General features: G+C 41.0%; 1 protein-coding gene and 1 pseudogene across 1 annotated transcript in view; both read right to left on the bottom strand.

Annotated features, from left to right (window-relative positions):
• LOC102268855 (adhesion G-protein coupled receptor G4) overlaps positions 1–6821 on the bottom strand; it is a 66216-nt gene extending 59395 nt beyond the window's left edge. Inside the window, 4 exon segments of the mRNA XM_070366554.1 lie at positions 1223–1341; positions 3101–3233; positions 5329–5410; positions 6795–6821. Coding sequence (XP_070222655.1) covers positions 1223–1341; positions 3101–3233; positions 5329–5410; positions 6795–6821 — 361 coding nt within the window.
• An 868-nt stretch (positions 6822–7689) lies between these two features.
• The window catches only part of LOC138986473 (adhesion G-protein coupled receptor G4-like), a 49253-nt pseudogene continuing 36937 nt past the window's right edge, over positions 7690–20005 (bottom strand).

Raw genomic sequence — 20005 nt, forward strand, 5'->3', positions numbered from 1 at the left:
TGCGAAGTTGCTTCAGACATGTCCGACTCTGTGACCCCATGGACTGCAGCCTGCCAGGCTCCTCTGTCCATGGGATTCTCCAGGCAAGAATACTGGAGTGGAATGCCATGCCCTCCTACAGGGGATCTTCCCAACCCAGGGATTGAAGCCATGTCTCCAACAGCTCCTGCATAGCAGGCAGCTTCTTAACCACTGAGCCACCAGGTAAGCCCAAATTAACTATACTTCAATTTTAAAGCTTCCCTGATAGCTCAGTTGGTAAAGAATCCGCCTGTAATGCAAGAGACCCCAGTTCAGTCCCTGGGTCAGGAAGATCCACTGAAGAAGGGACAGGCTACCCACTCCAGTATTCAAAAATGCCAGAAGAAATAAAGCAAGCAAGAAAAAAGAAATGCTAATGTAAAGTACAGTGTTATCAATTCAAACAATTTTGGCATAGCAAATAAAAATAATTTATCTTAAAAAAGGTATGATTGACCCAGCAATTCTACTTTTGGGAATTTATGCTTTGAGCATACCATACTTACACAAAATGACACGCGCACAATATCCATTACAGCAGTTTTTTAGAAAACAAGGTGTAATTATCAAGTTAAATGTCCATCCATATGGACATCCATAGGTAACAGTTTAAAGAAATCAATTGGGGCATATCTGTGTTAATACAATGCAGTGAAAAAAAATAAGGAAGCTCTTCATACATTAATATGATAATTTCTGCAATATAATATTAAGAGAAAGAAGCAGGGTACAGAACAGCATGTATATCACTTTCCACTATGTGTTCAAAAAGGGAAGAAGAATATACAGACACGTGCACACTTCCTTATAGATGCATAGGTATCTCCATGGATACTAACTAAGTGGCTGGGGTCAGCTGTGGGAGGGAGAGGTTTTACAGCATATCCTTTTTAATTTTTTCAATATTGAACTATATGAACTATTATCTACTAAAACTCTTAAAAATTAAAATAAAACAAAAATAATAACTAACCAAACGTCATAAAATAGAAAATATTATGAAACAAAAACCACTGACAGTTCTGACTTCTCACGCTCCACTCCCACTTTCACCACCAATAACTACCTCATTTCTGAAATTGGATTGTTGTCAGGTAGATTTTCCTATGGGAGGTTTGCCTGTATTCTCTCTGACCTCAGGTCAAGTAGACAAACTAACTGAGGATCCATTATTTCTCTAATGTGTGCAGAATAGTCTTACCATCACTTATTGTAATATTAGCAAGATCCACAATCTTATTAGGAAGCGCTTGAAGCAATTTGCATTGTTTAAACTTTGGTTTTTCCCAGTGAGATTTGCCAGTGTCGATACTGATTGAGCTGAAAAAGAGAGGAGAGACGAACAGAATCTTCATCGTTGGAGGATGAGGTCAAAATAGTTTGAAAGCGAATGGTGAAGGAACTGGTACGTCTTTGGCATGCCTCCCCTAAGCCTACTGCCAGATTCCTAGCTGAGATGGCAAAGGTAGGAACCCAGTGTTTGTACAGTGAAGAAAACTTTGCTCTTGGGGAGCAAGTGAATCTAGGGTTCCCATAAAGGAAGCATAGGCAAGAGAGCCCCAAATGGGGCAGGGCAACGTCCACTAGACCAAGAGTCAAGGCAGAGATTTTTGCCGCTCTGGACGTGACTCCTACCCTCACTTTTGCCTCTTACCCTCATTTTAAGAGAAAATTCCTGTTACAATTGTGGTCTTTATTTCAGCATATTCAATCACTCAAGACAGTATAGCCCCCACTGTGGATCATTGGCCCGCATCATCCACCCTCCACTATGCCCGATCCAGTTCAAGCCAGTTCATTGCAAATCAGCTAACCCATTTATCAGGAGTCTTCTGTGTTCTAGGACTGGTAGTAGGTACTACAGACAAACAAGACAGCTCCTTGAGGAGCTTGCAACTTGGTGCTTTGAGATTGTAAATGTAACTACATTTATTAGGCAAAATATGAAATGGAAAAACTGTAGAAATGAAACTGAATCTATTGAAACACCAAGCAAGGAGAACTTATTTGTAACTTTTGAGCTGAGCTGGGCACTAAAAGAACAGAGATGGAGAAAGTGCCCCTTCCCCACAACCAAAGAGAGCAAATAGCACAAGCAGAGAAAGAGATGCAAGTCCAGAAGGGCAACGGTCCATCTGCGGGGGAAGGAAGGGGCCTGAGGGTGTTAAGTGCTTTATTTAGGGTTTTGCATTTAATCCTTAAAGCAATATAGAACTGGAGTGGGAAATCGGCATGTTGGCAGCCATACTTCAGGAAAATTATGCTGGTAGCAGTGTGAAGTAGAGCTGGGGGTGGGGAGGTAGTGGGCAGTTAGAAGGCCAGGAGAATGCTCTAATTGTAGGCACCCAGGGAGTGGCAGTGGGGTCAGAAAGGAAAGGGCAGATGTGAGCTCTGTTTGTGACCATAAAAGCTGCATGACTCACTAAGTGACTAGGCATAGGGAAGAAGAGGTAGGACTCAGTCACCTTCCAAAAGACAGGTTTTACATTTTTGTCAAAACCTGCTGTCTCTCCCGTCTGCACACTTAAGTTAATGGCATAAACCGGTAGCAAAGAGCAAGAAAAGAGGGGCTGATGAAAAAAGGAAAATGTTAAAGTAAAGAATAGTAGAGTGATTTAGTAAATTATTATGGGCCATCAATGAGGTAGCTTTTGAGGCAGGTTTTTGAAAAGGTCATTAAGACAATAAATGTAAAGCATGGAAAATGTTTGATAAACCACTGAGTGAAAGGTTAAATAACATTACTGCTATAAGAAGGGTGAATACCAATACATAAAATTTAAAATGCATTAAAGGCTATGTGGGAAAAAAAATACGACCACCTAAAAGCAGCTGTGTTCAGGTGGTAGGATCATGGGTGGTGGTTTTTTTTTTTTTTCTCTTCTGTCTTCTTGAAATTTTTTTCTGAGTTGTTATTATGTGGCATGTGTATGCTTAAGCAGACCCAAAAAAGTGAAAGAAAGGAAGATGGGCACTAGTGAGGGAAGGAGGAGGTGTGCTCAAAGGACTTGGAAACACGCTCCCAATTAAGCAGATCTTTGTGTACCCAACTAGCAATTAGAACTTAGCCGGTGCATACCAGAGTCTAGTAGCACTTCCACCTTCATTTTTTATGCATCTAGTTTGGGCTGTCTCAGTAGGGTTGGTTAAGAGCCACTTATATGTCCCTTTGTATTTAGAGGCTGTTTCTTCGGCTTTGCACTTTCTAGGCTCTACAGAGAAAATGAATGCGCATTTGAAAGGGCAAAAGGCACTTAAAAGTTTCATGAACATCCATTACCACCCATCATTATTACCCTGCACATAAACATCAGCAAATAAAAGGGGAAACTTTTCTACCAGGCGATTTAAAGCAGGTTGAAAATAACACTAAATTGAATCTTTTTTTAAAAATAAGGCTCCCAGTCAGATCTCACATTTGGTCCTTTGCTTTAAAACTACCACTTGACAGGACAGTTTTTCTGCTTTGGTTTCATTAAAACGGTACATACGCAATGAAAAACGTCAAGCCACACAAAGAGATGTAGAGTAAAAATCGAAAGTCCCCACCTGCCGACTGCCTTCCTCTTGAGTGCAGTTGTTAATAGTTTGGGGTGCAGTGACCAGACACTAAAGGCTGACTTCTCTTTCTTAATGGACTTTGGGCTGGACTTGGTTTTAATAAATTCAATGTATTCATCATAAGTAGTATAGATCAGGATGCTCTGTTCTGATATTGATGTTAAAAGCAAAGTTTTGCTGCCAAGTGTTGTCACATAAAGGGAGATGTGTCCTGAGCTGTTTTTGTTAGAAAGTCCCAGTTTTTACTGACCACCCACTTGGTTTGTTTGATTTCAGAAATCAGGGTGGCCAGAGAAGCAGGTCAGCAAGCCTTGCCCAGCCATCCCAGTCTCCTCTCTAAGGACATAAAACACCTTCCTCTCCTTCTCTAAGTATTTAAGCAAGAGAAAAAGTGCTCCCACTCCACTGATGAACTGGCTGCTGCTAATATCCAGAGCAGGTCGATGGTCTCTGGTAAATCCTCTGGTACTCTGGATTTTTTTTACAAGCTCTTCCAGGTAAAAAGGCTGTCAGGGCACAATGAATACCAAGGATGTGGAAAGGAACTTAAAGACAGTTTCTCTCCCCCTCTGAAGGCAGGGTTTCTTGCTATGCATGCATTTGGAACTTTATTAAAAAAGGGAATTAATTCATATGAAAACACTCACCCAAATTACCTAGTTTTCTCACTGAGCATGTCCAGACTTTACTGATAATATCAATTGATCTTGTGTGAAGTTTCCATGCATGAAGTTGCCATGTATTTTACTTTTGATCCTGCTAATCAATTTGGTGGGTGCTAAAAAAGAGGTGGCCCTTATGATGCCCTGACAAAGACAGCTAAAAAGCAGAGCAAAAGAGAAAGATGTTGCAGTTACGGCCACAGAGTGCAACTTGGCCTGCGGTGCTGAAACTCTGTGCAGATGACTTAATTAGTACTCCATAAATATCAAGCATTTTACAGCTATTAAGTGGAAATCTTCAGAAATGATGGAGTATAGCACATTGAAGTCATCTGATAAATTTTCTCATATCCAAAACAAACAACTCAAAACCCATTTTTAAAAGAACAGTCAGCAACATTTGCATTATGTTGAAATTGACTAGCTATGCAATTTCTAGGGGTTTGTGATAATTAATAGAGAAGATGGAGCATTCAGAGAAAACCTTTTACTCTTCTGGTCTCTAATTTATCCATCATTACCTCAATAATAAGGCAAATAGGCACATGCTCAATTAGTCTAGAAAACTGTGCTCTGCAGAAGGCCTGTTTCTATAATAAAATAATAATGATGATAATAATAGTAGCCAACATTTGTAGAGCTCTTGTCTGCATGTTTTAATTCATGTTATCACAAGAACCTTATGAGGTAGTGCTATTATTACCCCCATTCTGCAGATGAAGAAACTGAGCCTTAACCAAGGTCACAAAGACCTAATATCTTATTTTGGAATGTTCTGTACATTAAAGATATGATGTGAAAGAACAGGGCTGTTCTTAACTTCAAGCTCTATAGCGAGGTCCTCAGACATTCTCAGTACTCTATCTTCCATTACAAAGCACATTTCAGACTCACAAGTTTACCTCTGCTTTTTCTCCATTTCCAGATCCATCTTTTGGAGGAATACTCTCTTATATTTCCTATCAGCTCTTAAAAGTCAGATGTGCCTGTGTTTACTCAGAATTTCTCTCTATGTCCAATCGAAGCCACGCCTGCCCCATCCCCACCGCTGATCCGTATTTAGGGAAGTCCTTGTTCATACTACCCGTTCCACTGGTAGCCAGTCTCTTCTCGGCTTTCATCTTCTCAGTTTGAAGAGGACTTTTCTTTTTAAACCTCTCCTCTTTCTGCAAGAGTAGAGCAGACCCTCTACCGTTCACACCCTGAATATTTTAATGACCTTCCCATGAAACTTCTGTAGTTATATGTCCTTTTTTTTCTTTCTTTCTTTTTTTTATTGGAGTATAATTGCTTTATAATGTTGTGTTAGTTTCTGCTGTACAACAAGGTGAATCAGCTCTATGTATACATACACTCCTTCCCTCTTGAATCTCCCTCCCACCCACCCCCATCCCACCCACCCCCATCCCACCCCTCTGGGTCTATATGTCCTTCTTGGATTGCATCAAGCAGAACAACAATAATAGCCAGCGTTCCAGGAGGACCTGGACCACGAGCCTGAACAGGACCGAGGCTGCTTTCCAGGTTGTTTTGCAATTTCCCTGCTCAGTATTTCGTGAAGTTTTTTGATGACAACACTATATTGCCCTATCCCCAAATTATGACCACTTTGGACCCCATTTTCTCTTCACTACAAAGAGGCAGCAGGCAGGCTGCTAGGCTGTGCCATGACCAACTAAAGCAACTTATTTCTTGAAGGCAAGAGCCCAATTACAGCATCTGCAAAATAACCAGCAGGTACTTTGATCTCCCTCTGACAGCTCTGACCAACAGGCTACACATACAGAATTAAATGGAAAGAAAATTAAAAGTAAATGTACCAGCTCTGAATAAACTCAGCTCCTACCTGTATGGTACGTGGGAAATTGTAGCCAGTCCTTGCCCTTCTCTGTTTCAAATAACGCAAAAAAAAAAAAAAAAAAAAGTACATAGTCACTGAAAACTTTAAACAAATGTCACAATCGACTACAGGCCTATTGTTAACAACTACAATCATAATTATACTTTATATCTATGTAACCCATTGCCATCTACAAAGCACCTGCCAAACATCAATGCATTATTCCTGACACCAACACTGTAGGGTGGATAATGCACAGATGTGTACCCCATTTTCTAGTCTCAGAGACATTAAATGATGTGCCCAGTATCCCACAGCTGACGGGTCACAGAACTGGCAGCAGAATCAAAGCCTTCAGACTCTGGATCGAAACATGGTGATGACAAATAAAACACTACCAGGATTTCATGCTCTACGTCCTGTACTAAGCACTCTATGTGGGTTATTCCATTCCTTCTTTCCAACATCCTGGTGAGGAATGGTCATATTATTATCTCCATTTTACAGATGAGGAAACTGAGGCACAGGGAGTTTAATTAAGTTGCCCAAGTTCTCATAATCAGGAAGTGGAAAAGCAGGGAGTCTAACTCAGGCAGCCTGACTCTGGGGGCCACATTACCACCCAAAGGCTTTTACACCTATTATTTGAGAGGAATTTTATTTTATTTTATTTTATTTTGGCCCGCCTCCAGCCTAGGCTTCCGCCTCGCCGGGACCGCGCTGCCCGGGGGCGCCATGCTTCGTCCCGGCGCGCCCACCCACTCCGGAATTTTAGTTATGTCACATTATGTATACTGTTTTCGATTTTTACATTCTGACTCAGGTATTTACATCATTTTAAGTGATGGCAGATAATTTGGAATGCACTGTAGGCTTGACTATATTTTGTGTAGTCAAAATATTTATCTCAGATTTAAATAACTTAAAACCTTGGTGCATACTAATTCTTTCAGAATCTAACATTGTAAACCTTTAAGGCACTGGAACAAATAATGGGAGATAGTTTTGTCACATTGACTTGAATTCCACACAAGAGTGGATTTATTACGTGAACGCCCATTTTGCAAATAATTGTGTCACTCTTGGAAAAAACAGGTTTCTTTGCCAGATGCCTACAACCAAGAACTTTCATTTATCATTTGCAATCCTCAAATCATTCCATACTCTCATAGACCCCAAAATGTGCCTCAAAAACTTACCACATAGACAGTTCAGAAATGCAGAGATTGGTTTTCTTAGTGGATTCTTGTGCAGATCCCAAAGAAAGTAATGTAATTTGCCCTTCAATTATTACAGCTGAACCTTGCCTGATAATATGCACTTGAATGGAAGAGCTATTTACCTATATATAATCAGGTATAGGGTGGGTTACAAGTGGATTTGTTTTGAAAAAATACTTACAAATTGGTCCATGGTTAGTTCTTCCCCAGGAATGTCTCTGTACCAAAATCGCCAGAAAATTATAGGAAAATAAACCACAGTACCAAATACATGAGAGAACAAGTTCAGGAGAAAGACAACTGTGGGTAGAATGGTAGAATCCCCCTGCTTGAAATTCAGATAATACTAGGGCTTTAAGGAGACACTTTAAAATTAGAGCTGGGTCTAAAATGCCTGTTCAACCCTCCTGAAAAAAAAAAAAAAAGAGCTGGGTCATTATTTGCATACCAAAATGGTGGTAAGCCTTTGACTCAGCGATCCCACTTCTAGGAATCTATTCCATAATAGTATCAGCAGGGGTGTATAAAAAATATATATACAAAGGTGAAGAAAATCAAATGTCCAATTGGATAAATACACCACAGCACATCCATACAAAAGAATTCTATGCAGTCATTAAAACAAATGAGCTACGTCTGTAAGTATTAGCTGGAAAGGATATACATGATATATTCTAAGGCAAGAAAAGAAAGTTGTAAAACAGAATGTGGTCCCATTCTCTTAGTAAACTCATGACAACAAATCTAGAGAAATATGTAAATATATAAAATAAGCCATTAACCAGAGTTCTTAAAGTAGGTGGGGAAAGGCAGCTTTCTGGAGATTTTTGCTGTCCATGTCATATATTTCTGTAAAGCTCTAAGTTTTTACATTGACCACATATTACCTCTGTAATAAAGAAAAATCATAGACATAGTTCTTTGAAAGAATGGTGTATACTTTAGACATTTCCAATTTTCTTTTAATAACCTATCATGGATTTACTTCCATTACTTTCTGTGAGCTTTCTTGAACCCATTTATGTTTGAACACGCAAAAGAAACAAAAATCCCAGTGTATGGAAGACAGGCAGTCACACTCAGTGTTTTTTAAAAAATCAGCTAACCATGGTGTACCAGAACCATGCTTAGTTTTCAAAGGGATTCTTTGGGATTTTCCTTTAACAGAGGACTAGTATATGTGCAGGACAAGAGCAAAGAAAATCCTCCTCAGATGACCAGTTAACTTTGTTACGGCCTTCCGGGTAGTACTCAGCACCTGCCAATTTCACTGCAATCACCTCTCCAAATCCCCAGGCAATTCTGGAACTAGCTAGCATTCCTCACTTGAAACATTGCAAGTGCCCTTAGAATTTCTAATTCTTGAAAGTGCATTATCCAAAAATAAAAGGCCTTATCAATCCTCATACAATGGCCATCCTTAACCTTTCATCCCTTTAAGACATGATTTTTTTCCCTAAGTCACAGAAGCATAGCATTTTAAAGCTAAGAGGGGTTTTAGGGGTAACTGAGTCCAATTCCACTACTTCCCCTATTTACTTTTTTCTGTTTTGTTCTCTCATTGACTTTATACCTTACAGTAACAATACAAACCTCTTTATCAATCTGAAGAGAATCTATAGTCAGAAGGGAAGATGCAACTCAAAATGCAGCAGTCTCAAACAAAAACCAAGGATATACCTTCCAGATAGGAACAGACCCACAGCAGATGACATTCACATACCTGCTTTTAATTTGAACAGCCAGATTAGCAAGAACAAATGCACTGTCTTGAAATATAGAATTCAACTGTAAAAGATAAAACATTTGTTTTAGTACTCCTGCTCCTCTTTCTTAACCCAGCCAAGTTACCTGAGATGATGTGATCGTTAAGCTGCATTTATTATTTCAGTTGGTTTAACATTTCCATCTGCTCCACTCAGCTTTTTGATTTACATTTTACCTATTGGTATGGGATGAACTGCATCCCTGCAAGATTCGTGTTGAAGCTCTAACCCACAAATGTAACTGTATTTGGAGATAAGAACTTTGAGAAGGTAGAGAAAGTGCAGAGTGTTAGTTGTTCAGTCATGTCTGACTCTTTGTGACCCCATGGACTGTAGCCCACCAGGTTCCTCTGTCCATAGAATTCTCCAGGCAACAACACTGGAGTGGGTTGCCATTCCCTTCTCCAGGGGATCTTCCGGACCCAAGGATTGAACCTGGGTCTCCTACATTGCAGGTGGATTCTTTACCATCTGAGCCACCAGGGAAGCCTTTAAGAAGGTACTTAAGGCTAAATGAGGTCATAGGGTGGAGCCCTGATCTGACAGGACTAGTGTCCTTATTGAGAAGAGGAAGAAACACTAGAGATCTCTCTGTGTACACACACACAAAAGGCCATGTGTGAGGACACAGTGAGAAGCCAAGGACAGAGGCCTCACCAGAAACCGACCTTGCCAGCACCTTGATCTTAGACTTCCAACCTCCAGAACTGCAAGAAAATAAATATCTGTAAAATAATATATACATAATTTAATCATGTTGCTGTGTGTGTGAAATTGGCACAGTATCATAAATCAACTATACCTCAATTAAAAAGAAAAAGAAAAAAAGTCTGTCATTTAAACCACCTAGTACATCATGTTTTGTTATAGCAGGCCTGGTGGATGAATACACCAACCCATTTTCAAGCACTTATAATCATGTTGTATATACTTGAAAATAAATGCTGATGGGGAGAGAGGGGAAACAGACATCATCAGTTACTGTTGGTGAGGGTGCAAGTTGGTACCACTTATCTGGGAGGCCACTTAATGATAGTGATCAAAATGTAAAATATTCATGTCCTTTGACCTAGCAATTCCAGTTCTAGGAATTTATCCTACAGAAATATTCAAGTACACCCCCTTCAAATTTATTGCAAGAGCATTACTGTCAGCATTGTTTCCAAATAGAGAAAAAAAATAGAAACAAACTAAATGTCCTCCAAAGGATGCCTGGATTAAAGCTACCACATTGCAACCTCCTAAGGAAATTGTTTTAAAGTGTATGCTGCTGCTGCTGCTGCTAAGTCGCTTCAGTCGTGTCCAACTCTGTGCAACCCCATAGACGGCAGCCTGCCAGGCTCAGCCATCCCTGGGATTCTCCAGGCAAGAACACTGGAGTGGGTTGCCATTTCCTTCTCCAATGCATGAAAGTGAAAAGTGAAAGTGAAGTCACTCAGTCGTGTCCGACTCTTAGCGACCCCATGGACTGCAGCCCATCAGGCTTCTCCGTCCATGGGATGTTCCAGGCAAGCGTACTGGAGTGGGGTGCCATTTCGGTAGGTCTATGTTTACTAGCATGAATGAGCCTAAAGACACATGGTTAAGTGAAAAGAAAGCAAGTTGCAGAATAGCATAATTAGCATGATTCCAGCTACTTTTGCAAAAGAACATGTATGAATCACTGTTAGTATATATAGAAAAAATCTGAAAGAAAATGCTTCAAACTGTTAAGAGGTGTTAATACAGTAAGTGATATTAGGGAGGACATTTATTTTCTGGATTTCAGATTTTAATGTCTGAATTTTTTACAGAGAGTAGGTATTACTGCTTATTATCAGAAAAATGTAAGGATAAATAAAACATTTCTTGTGTAAAAGAGAGAAGAAATGAAAGTACAGAAAACAAAAATATTTAAGTACAATGGCATACACTGTTATCACAGCTCTCCTAGGTTCCCCAAGTAGGGAAACATGGCAAAGGTGCAGAATTCATATCAGTGGAGAGACATGGACAGTTCTAAACCAATTAATAACACCTCATAAAAAGCTTTCCAGCATTGACACTATAAAAGACAAACCACATACATCTTCATGGTGTTGCTTAGAGAGTGGATAAATTTGCAGCAAAAAGAAAAATCAAAACCAATGTGCTGTAACGTATTATGCATAGAAAAAAGTGAAGCCTAGTTTTATATATATCGGGTTGGCTAAAAAGTTCAAGTTTTTCTGTAAGATGTTACATATTTATATACATATATTTATTCACTTTTTTTAGATGTAGCATAAATAGTCAATAGATTATTTACCCATTTTTTTGCAAATTCTTTTCCAACACTGGTAATAGGGATCCTTGGCTCTTCATCAAAGACAGAGAGGCTCATTTCAATATTATAGAAGGAAACTGTAAAAATAAGGAGATCAATTTCATTCCTTTAGTTCAAGAAATTTAACTTCTGCAAGTCTGGTCAAAACTGCTCTTCACTTTAAAGAAACCAAACAATGAAACCTCATTCTTAAACTCTGCTTAATTTAACTCCAAGGTCAAGAACCAGTACTTTTGGATCCATAAACCAAAGCAAACCAGGATGTACCCTGGCAATTTTGCTTTAATTTTTTGGGCTGTTCCTTGATTTCTGCACAACTGACAGATATTCTACAACTCCTCCCAAATCCTAGTTTTCATTGGCCAACAGATTTCTAGTCCTTTTAGTGGCCAAGCTGAACATTATCTCACAGGTTCATTTGTACTGAGCAAATGTTTATTTCTTCCTATGCCCTTCTTTATGCTTCAGGCTTTTCTCTTTATTCCCTTGTTTCTCTTGTCTGTACTATCAAATTTCAATTTAAAAAATTTTCTATTTTAGAATATTAAAGTTGAGAAAATGGATTTCCCTGGTGGTCCAGTGGTTAAAGCTCCACGTTTCCATTACAGGGGGCATGAGTTTGATTCCTGGTTGGGGAAATTCTGTATGCCGTTGGTGTGGCCAAAAAAATATCTATGTATATGTCTATATCTATATATAAAAATTGAAGGAACATCCAATATTTGAATTATTTGGAAGCCAAATACTCCCTGGTCACAGATAAGCATTAGAAGCCAGCTGGAGGTGGGAACTGGAGAAGACTAAAACCTGCATTAACGGAATTCAAAAAGAGCAAGCTAGAGTATCTTCTGGTGTTTTCTGGTATGTGGTCAACATGTTGGACCTAAGGCCATATAATCCTCTTATAGGGAAGGGGGTAAGGTTCCTGACCCATGTCCACACTGGCAGAGTCAGAGCATTAGGAACAAAATGGATGGAAAGGAGGCTTAAAAATGTCATACATTTGCATTATATGTCAATAAAGGAAAGGTAAGAAAGATGGCTAGAGAATTGTGTTTGGAATAAGGTACCCACTGTAGATACTGTCTGAAGGAGATAAGAAACACCTGTACCCTTCTTTTGCCCTTTCTGCCTTCAGAGAATTGGCTCTCTTTGAGAACACATATCCCATTGTGCATACATTCTATTATGCGACATACATTGCAGAACGTATCTATGGACTTAACGGCAATAGGTGAAGTCAAAGTTTTGGTAGATAAAAAGGAAAGTGTGGAGTCCAGCCAGGTTATCTCAAAATAGGAAGAAGGTGATGAGGACACATTTGCTGTAAAAGGATGTGTTACTCCAGTGGAGATGAGCGGAAATAGGGCTCCAGTAGCAGCGGATGTAGTGGCAGCTATATTTAGAGGGGAATCCTGTGTGGGCTTAGGAAGAACTAACATAGCGGGTGCTGATGCAGCTGGGATTCTGCTCCATGCAGATGTTGTTGTAGGGCTAGGTAGAAACATGGCACCAACAGATGGGGTATGGTCAACTGGAGGTGATTTACTCATTCTGCTAAAGGATGGAGCTTGAGGCACAGTCCTGGAGTTGGCAGTCACAGTGATTCTGGAAAATGCTTCAGAAGATTTGGAAATGTAGGGACTGTCATCTGTGATTTTTATAGACACAGGGAAAAGACTTGGGAAGCCCGTAGTGATACCGCCCATGGTAGGTGTAGTGGTGGTTTCAGCGAGTACAGCACTTACACCAGCAAAAGATCCTATTGTAAAGTGAGTGTGTGGGTGTGTTGGTGTTATGTCAGAAGTCAGAAATGTCAGGATTTTAAAATCTCTTCTAAGCCATGCACTGTGAGGCCACCCAAGATGGGCAGGTCATGGTGGAGAGGCCTGACAGATGTGGTCCACTGGAGAAGGGCACGGCAAACCACTTCAGTATTCTTGCCTTGAGAACCCCATGAACAGTATGAAAAGGCAAAATGATAGGATACTGAAAGGGGAACTCCCCAGGTCAGTAGGTGCCCAACATGCTACTGGAGATCAGTGGAGAAATAACTCCAGAAAGAATGAAGGGATGGAGCCAAAGCAAAAACAATACCCAGCTGTGGATGTGACTGGTGATAGAAGCAAGGTCCGATGCTATGAAGAGCAATATTGCATAGGAACCTGGAATGTTAGGTCCATGAATCAAGGAAAATTGGAAGTGGGCAAACAGGAGATGGCAAGAGTGAACGTCGACCTTCTAGGAATCAGCGAACTAAAATGGACTGGAATGGGTGAATTTAACTCAGATGACCATTATATCTACTACTGCAGGCAGGAATCCCTTAGAAGACATGGAGTAGCCATCATGGTCAACAAAAGAGTCCGAAATGCAGTACTTGGATGCAATCTCAAAAATGACAGAATGATCTCTGTTCGTTTCCAAGGCAAACATTCAATATCACAGTAATCCAAGTCTATGTCCCAACCAGCAATGCTGAAGAAGCTGAAGTTGAACGGTTCTATGAAGACCTACAAGACCTTTTAGAACTAACACCCAAAAAAGATGTCCTTTTCATTATAGGGGACTGGAATGCAAAAGTAGGAAGTCAAGGAACACCTGGAGTAACAGGCTAATTTGGCCTTGGAATATGGAATGAAGCAGGGCAAAGGCTAACAGAGTTTTGCCAAGAGAACACACTGGTCATAGCAAACACCCTCTTCCAACAACACAAGAGAAGACTCTACACATGGACATCAACAGATGGTCAACACCGAAATCAGATTGATTATATTCTTTGCAGCCAAAGATGGAGAAGCTCTATACAGTCAGAAAAAACAAGACTGGGAGCTGACTGTGGCTCAGATCATAAACTCCTTATTGCCAAATTCAGACTTAAACTGAAGAAAGTAGGGAAAACCACTAGACCATTCAGGTATGACCTAAATCAAATCCCTTATGATTATACAGTGGAAGTGAGAAATAGATTTAAGGGACTAGATCTGATAGAGTACCTGATGAACTATGGACAGAGGTTTGTGACATTGTACAGGAGACAGGGATCAAGACCACCCCCATGGAAAAGAAATGCAAAAAAGCAAAATGGCTGTCTGAGGAGGCCTTACAAAATAGCTGTGAAAAGAAGAGAAGCGAAAAGCACAGCAGAAAAGGAAAAATATAAGCATCTGAATGCAGAGTTCCAAAGAATAGCAAAGAGAGATAAGAAAGCCTTCCTCAGTGATCAGGGCAAAGAAAAGAACAGAATGGGAGAGATTAGAGATCTCTTCAAGAAAAGTAGAGATACCAAGGGAACATTTCATGCAAAGATGGGCTCGATAAAGGATAGAAATGGTATGGACCTAACAGAAGCAGAAGATATTAAGAAGAGGTGGCGAGAATACACAGAAGAACTGTACAAAAAAGATCTTCATGACCAAGATAATCACGATGGTATGATCACTCACCTAGAGCCAGACAGCCTGGAATGTGAAGTCAAGTGGGCCGTAGAAAGCATCACTACGAACAAAGCTAGTGGAGGTGATGGAATTCCAGTTGAACTATTTCAAATCCTGAAAGATGAAGCTGTGGAAGTGCTGCACTCAATATGCCAGCAACTTTGGAGAACTCAGCAGTGGCCACAGGACTGGAAAAGGTCAGTTTTCTTTCCAATCCCAAAGAAAGATAATGCCAAAGAATGCTCAAAGTACTGCACAATTGCACTCATCTCACACGCTAGTAAAGTAATGCTCAAAATTCTCCAAGCCAGGCTTCAGCAATACGTGAACCGTGAACTTCCTGATGTTCAAGCTGGTTTTAGAAAAGGCAGAGGAACCAGCGATCAAATTGCCAACATCTGCTGGATCATGGAAAAAGCAAGAGAGTTCCAGCAAAACATCTATTTCTGCTTTATTGACTATGCCAAAGCCTTTGACTGTGTGAATCACAACAAACTGCGGAAAATTCTTCAAGAGATGGGAATACCAGACCACCTCTTGAGAAACCTATATGCAGGTCAGGAAGCAACAGTTAGAACTGGACATGGAACAACAGACTGGTTCCAAATAGGAAAAAGAGTACATCAAGGCTGTATATTGTCACCCTGCTTATTTAACTTATATGCAGAGTACATCTTGAGAAATGCTGGGCTGGAAGAAGCACAAGCTGGAATCAAGATTGCCAGGAGAAATATCAATAAACTCAGATATGCAGATGATACCACCCTTATGGCAGAAAGTGAAAAGGAAATAATAGCCTCTTGATGAAATTAAAAGAGGAGAGTGAAAAAGCTGGCTTAAAGCTCAACATTCAGAAAAGGAAGATCATGGCATCTGGTCCCATCACTTTATGGGGAATAGATGGGGAAACAGTGGAAACAGTGGCAGACTTTATTTTTTGGGGCTCCAATATCACTGCAGATGGTGACTGCAGCCATGAAATTAAAAGATGCTTACTCCTTGGAAGAAAAATTATGACCAACCTAGACAGCATATTGAAAAGCAGAGACATTATTTTGCCAACAAAGGTCCGTCTAGTCAAGGCTATGGTTTTTCCAGTGGTCATGTATGGATGTGAGAGTTGGACTGTGAAGAAAGCTGAGCGCCGAAGAATTGATTCTTTTGAACTGTGGTGTTGGAGAAGACTCTTGAGAGTCCCTTGGAGTGCAAGGAGATCCAACCAGTCCATTCTAAAGGAGATCAGTCCTGGGTGTTCTTTGGAAGGAATGATGCTAAAGCTGAAACTCCAGTACTTTGGCACCTCATGCGAAGAGCTGATTCAGTGTAAAAGACTCTGATGCTGGGAGGGATTGGGGGCAGGAGGAGAAGGGGACGACAGAGGATGAGATGGCTGGATGGCATCACCAACTCAATGGATGTGAGTTTGAGTGATCTCTGGGAGTTGGTGATGGACAGGGAGGCCTGGCGTGCTGCTATTCATGGGGTCGCAGAGAGTCGGACATGACTGAGCAACTGAACTGAAGTGAACTGAATATCTCTTCTGGAGAGGAAGATATAATGTGAAGAGTATTGGATCTAGTTGCCAGGGCTGAACCTCAAGGAAGACTAGTTAAGATCCAAGTCAACATGGGTGAAGCAGCAGCCTTTGAAATGATAGATTATGAAGTGGCATCTGAAATATTTGATGGGAGTGTGGTCCCAGGAGTTACAGATGTAGTTGTCTTCTCAAATGTGTGCTTAATGTCAGCCAAAGTAACAGGTATAGATTTTGAAGATATTGATAATGAAGGGGCTCTCAGACATCCTCAAGGTAGGAAGAGTTCCTGTTGCGGAAATTGATGACATTGCCATTACATCTCCAGGTACAAGACCAGTCTGAAAGACTGGGAATGTTGACAAAGACTCTAGACTAACGTAAGGACTCTCTGTTTGCTTCTTGTGGGATGTAGGTACATGAGTAGTGGTAGAAGCTGAAAATTGAGAATCTTCAGCTGTGGGTGTGTTTCAGGAAGTCAAAAGCAGAGACTGGGCATTACTAGACGTGGTTTTTGTTTGTAGAACTGGAAATTCAACTCTTTGGGACATAGGAGGAAGAGAAGTCTTTGGAGTAGAGAACTTGGCTTCAGTACTTTGAGGTGAAAAAAGAATTGATGTCGAAGAGGGTGAAGTTGTACCGGATGGAATCCAGGGAGGGTATGAAACAGGTGTATTCACAGACATGGCACCTTTTGTCAGTTCAGCTGTTGAAGTATTTTCTGATGAGGAAGTCTTCTTTTCTGTATTTGAAGAATGATAAATGGTAATTTTTACACTTTTTGTGGATCCAGGAGTGCTCTTAAAGCCAGTCAAAGATGGGGAAATTTGAATATTCAAGGAAGTGTGGAGATTTTCCAGAGTAGATGAAAGCACACTTTCAGGGGCACCAGTTCTGGAATGAGTACTTATGAGAGCTGTTGCTTTACCACTGCTTACAGTTGAAAGAGAGCTGTTAGTAATCCCAGGGAATATGCTCAGAGTGGTGCTCTGATATCCTTGTGATGATTGTTGGGTTGTTGATAGAAATGATGAAAATGTGGTCTTTGGAATGGAAGAAATAGCTTCTGTGTTCTTAGAACTGAGTAGAGGAGAGACAGGGATGCCTATGAATGGAGTCACTGTCCCAGCCATGATAGTGGTTGGAATGGTTTTCCCAGAGGGAAAAGTTGGCTCTGCTGGGGAGGAAAAGGATGTAGGTGTGATGCTGGATGATACTTTAGTTATTTCTGAAGTAGTGAAAGCAATGGAAGCCACTGCATTTTTTGAAGCAGACCCAGCATATGTCAAAGGTGTGACATCTAATGACAATGTTTGCATGGTCATAGAAGGCCTGGGGGTAACTGAAGACAATGAAGTATGGAATGATCCACCTGTTGTGGAAGCATCAGAAGAAACAGTAGGAGGTGGAAAAGCAGACATTAACTGACACTGAGGACATCTCAGACCCGGCCCAGAAGTGGCTACAGAGGTACTTTTCAAACAATCTGAATGTCTGTTTTAGAAAATCCAGTCATTAGTATAGTAGGAGTGCCCAAAACACTTTTAGAGGTGAAGGGAGTGACACTAACTGGCCGTGAGGACATCTAGTGGATATGAATGGACGTTATCATAGAAGTTTTCCCAAGAAGTGCTATAGATACATTTGAAGCAGAAAGGGCTGTAGTGATCCTGTCAGTAGACACAGCTATAAAATTGGCCCTAGATAGTCGAGCTGTGGAAGGAGATGGGGACTCAGGGGAAGTCTGTGTGCTTTCAGAAATGAGAGAGGCAACTGAAGACACCTCAGGCTGAGTCCTAGGTGAAAGCAAGTGTAAAAAAGTTGTTTTATTGTTTATAGGATTTGATATGCTGGTTGTCCCGGAAGTTATGGTATCTACAAAGGAACTGTCCTGGCGGTGTGAGAAAGGGTGAGTCACGGAGGTGGTGCTTACTATCTTTTTCTCAGTCCTGGGAGTATATACTGAGAGGGCACTCATGCTCCCTTTTTCAGGAGATATAAGTGTGGTAATTGTCAGAGCCCGTGAAGGGAGAGCTGTTTTCCCAAGACCAGTAGACATTTCTGAAACATGGACCTCCTCTGTGTTACTTGTGGTTGAGGTAGATGGAGTCTTTGTGCTCCCAGAAGTGGGAGATGGAGCTGGATTCCCCTCAGGTGGAGTTTCTGAAGTCCAAGGTGCTATGTAGATGTGGGTGGAATTAAAGATATCTGTAGTTTCGTTGTATGAACTCTTAGGGGTCGTTTTCATTGATTTTGTAGAAAACCAACTTTTTCTCACCTCAGCAGTTGTTGTATTTTCCAATCAGGTAGTCAGCTTCTCTGCATCAGGAAAGGGGGAAATAGACTCATCTGTTGCTTCCAGCATTGTTGCAAATGGAGAAACCTTGATCATCACTGCTAGAGGCGATTTTCCCTCAAGATAATGGGAAGTTGTTTCTTTCCTTGTCACAGTAGCAATGAATCTTTGTATCATTGCAGAGTCTGGAGGGGGGGGGGGCTGTTGTCTCTCCAAATGCAATTGTACCATTTGTCTCTGTGTGTTCTCAGAAGCACTCTCCTCAGTAGAAAAAATTGGTTCCACATCAGCGAGGGTAGATATTCTATCTACAAGTAGAACAACTGTCTCCCTTGGTGTTGAAAGAAGTTCATTTCCAAGTACTGTGAATGCAGGGGTGGTTTTTAGTAGTAAGGTGCTAAATTTAGACTCAGGCAGTTTGGTTACAGATGTGACTCCAGAAACCATGGAGAAGTTAGTGAGCCATGGAGATGTCAATTTGGATAGAACTGTTATATATCTGTCTGTAGTAGTATTAGCGATAGTGGTGGCCTTGCACTCTGGATGCTTCTGGTTGGATGATAATATTAGTAGTTGTGGATTAATGCTCTGTATTAGAAGTACTCCCATGGAACACTGATGTCAACAAGGTCTGATCTGGCCTGGAAGTCCAAGTGATCTCATTTGTGAAGAATAGATGGACACCTTCATCACTTGTTGATGTGGGACCAGACTCAGATTCCTTGGATGTGGAAGCTGATCTAGTGGAAATCAGAGGAAGCATGTTTCCACCACCTGTGGGTATATTCTATGCATATACTGGCCCAGTGATTGTGGAGGAAAATATAGTTTCAGCCACTGTAGGTGCAAGTGTTTTCCCAGGAGTCAAGGCTGTATGTGTTGTCTCAACATCACTAACGATCTGTACACCCTGAGCTCTGGTGAATGGAGAGGATGTTCTGAAAGAAAGTGCCATAGAAGAGGCCTCTTTTGGTATGAAGGTAGATATTGCGTCTTCCACTGTGGGTGAAGAGTCAGCCTGGAAATTTGTAGATGGTGATTCTATTTCAGCTGTTCTTAGCACAGGTGTCATCTCAATAGGGAGAAGGCAATGGCACCCCACTCCAGTACTCTTGCCTGGGAAATCCCATGGATGGAGGAGCCTGGTGGGCTGCAGTCCATGGGGCTGCTAAGAGTCGGACACGACTGAGCGACTTCGCTTTCACTTTTTACTTTCATGCATTGGAGAAGGAAATGGCAACCCACTCCAGTGTTCTTGCCTGGAGAATCCCAGGGACGGGGGAACCTGGTGGGCTGCTGTCTATGGAGTCGCACAGAGTCGGACACGACTGACGTGACTTAGCAGCAGCAGCAGCAGCATCTC

This window comes from Bos mutus, chromosome X (genome assembly GCF_027580195.1).
Source record: "Bos mutus isolate GX-2022 chromosome X, NWIPB_WYAK_1.1, whole genome shotgun sequence".
Lineage (NCBI taxonomy): Eukaryota > Metazoa > Chordata > Mammalia > Artiodactyla > Bovidae > Bos > Bos mutus.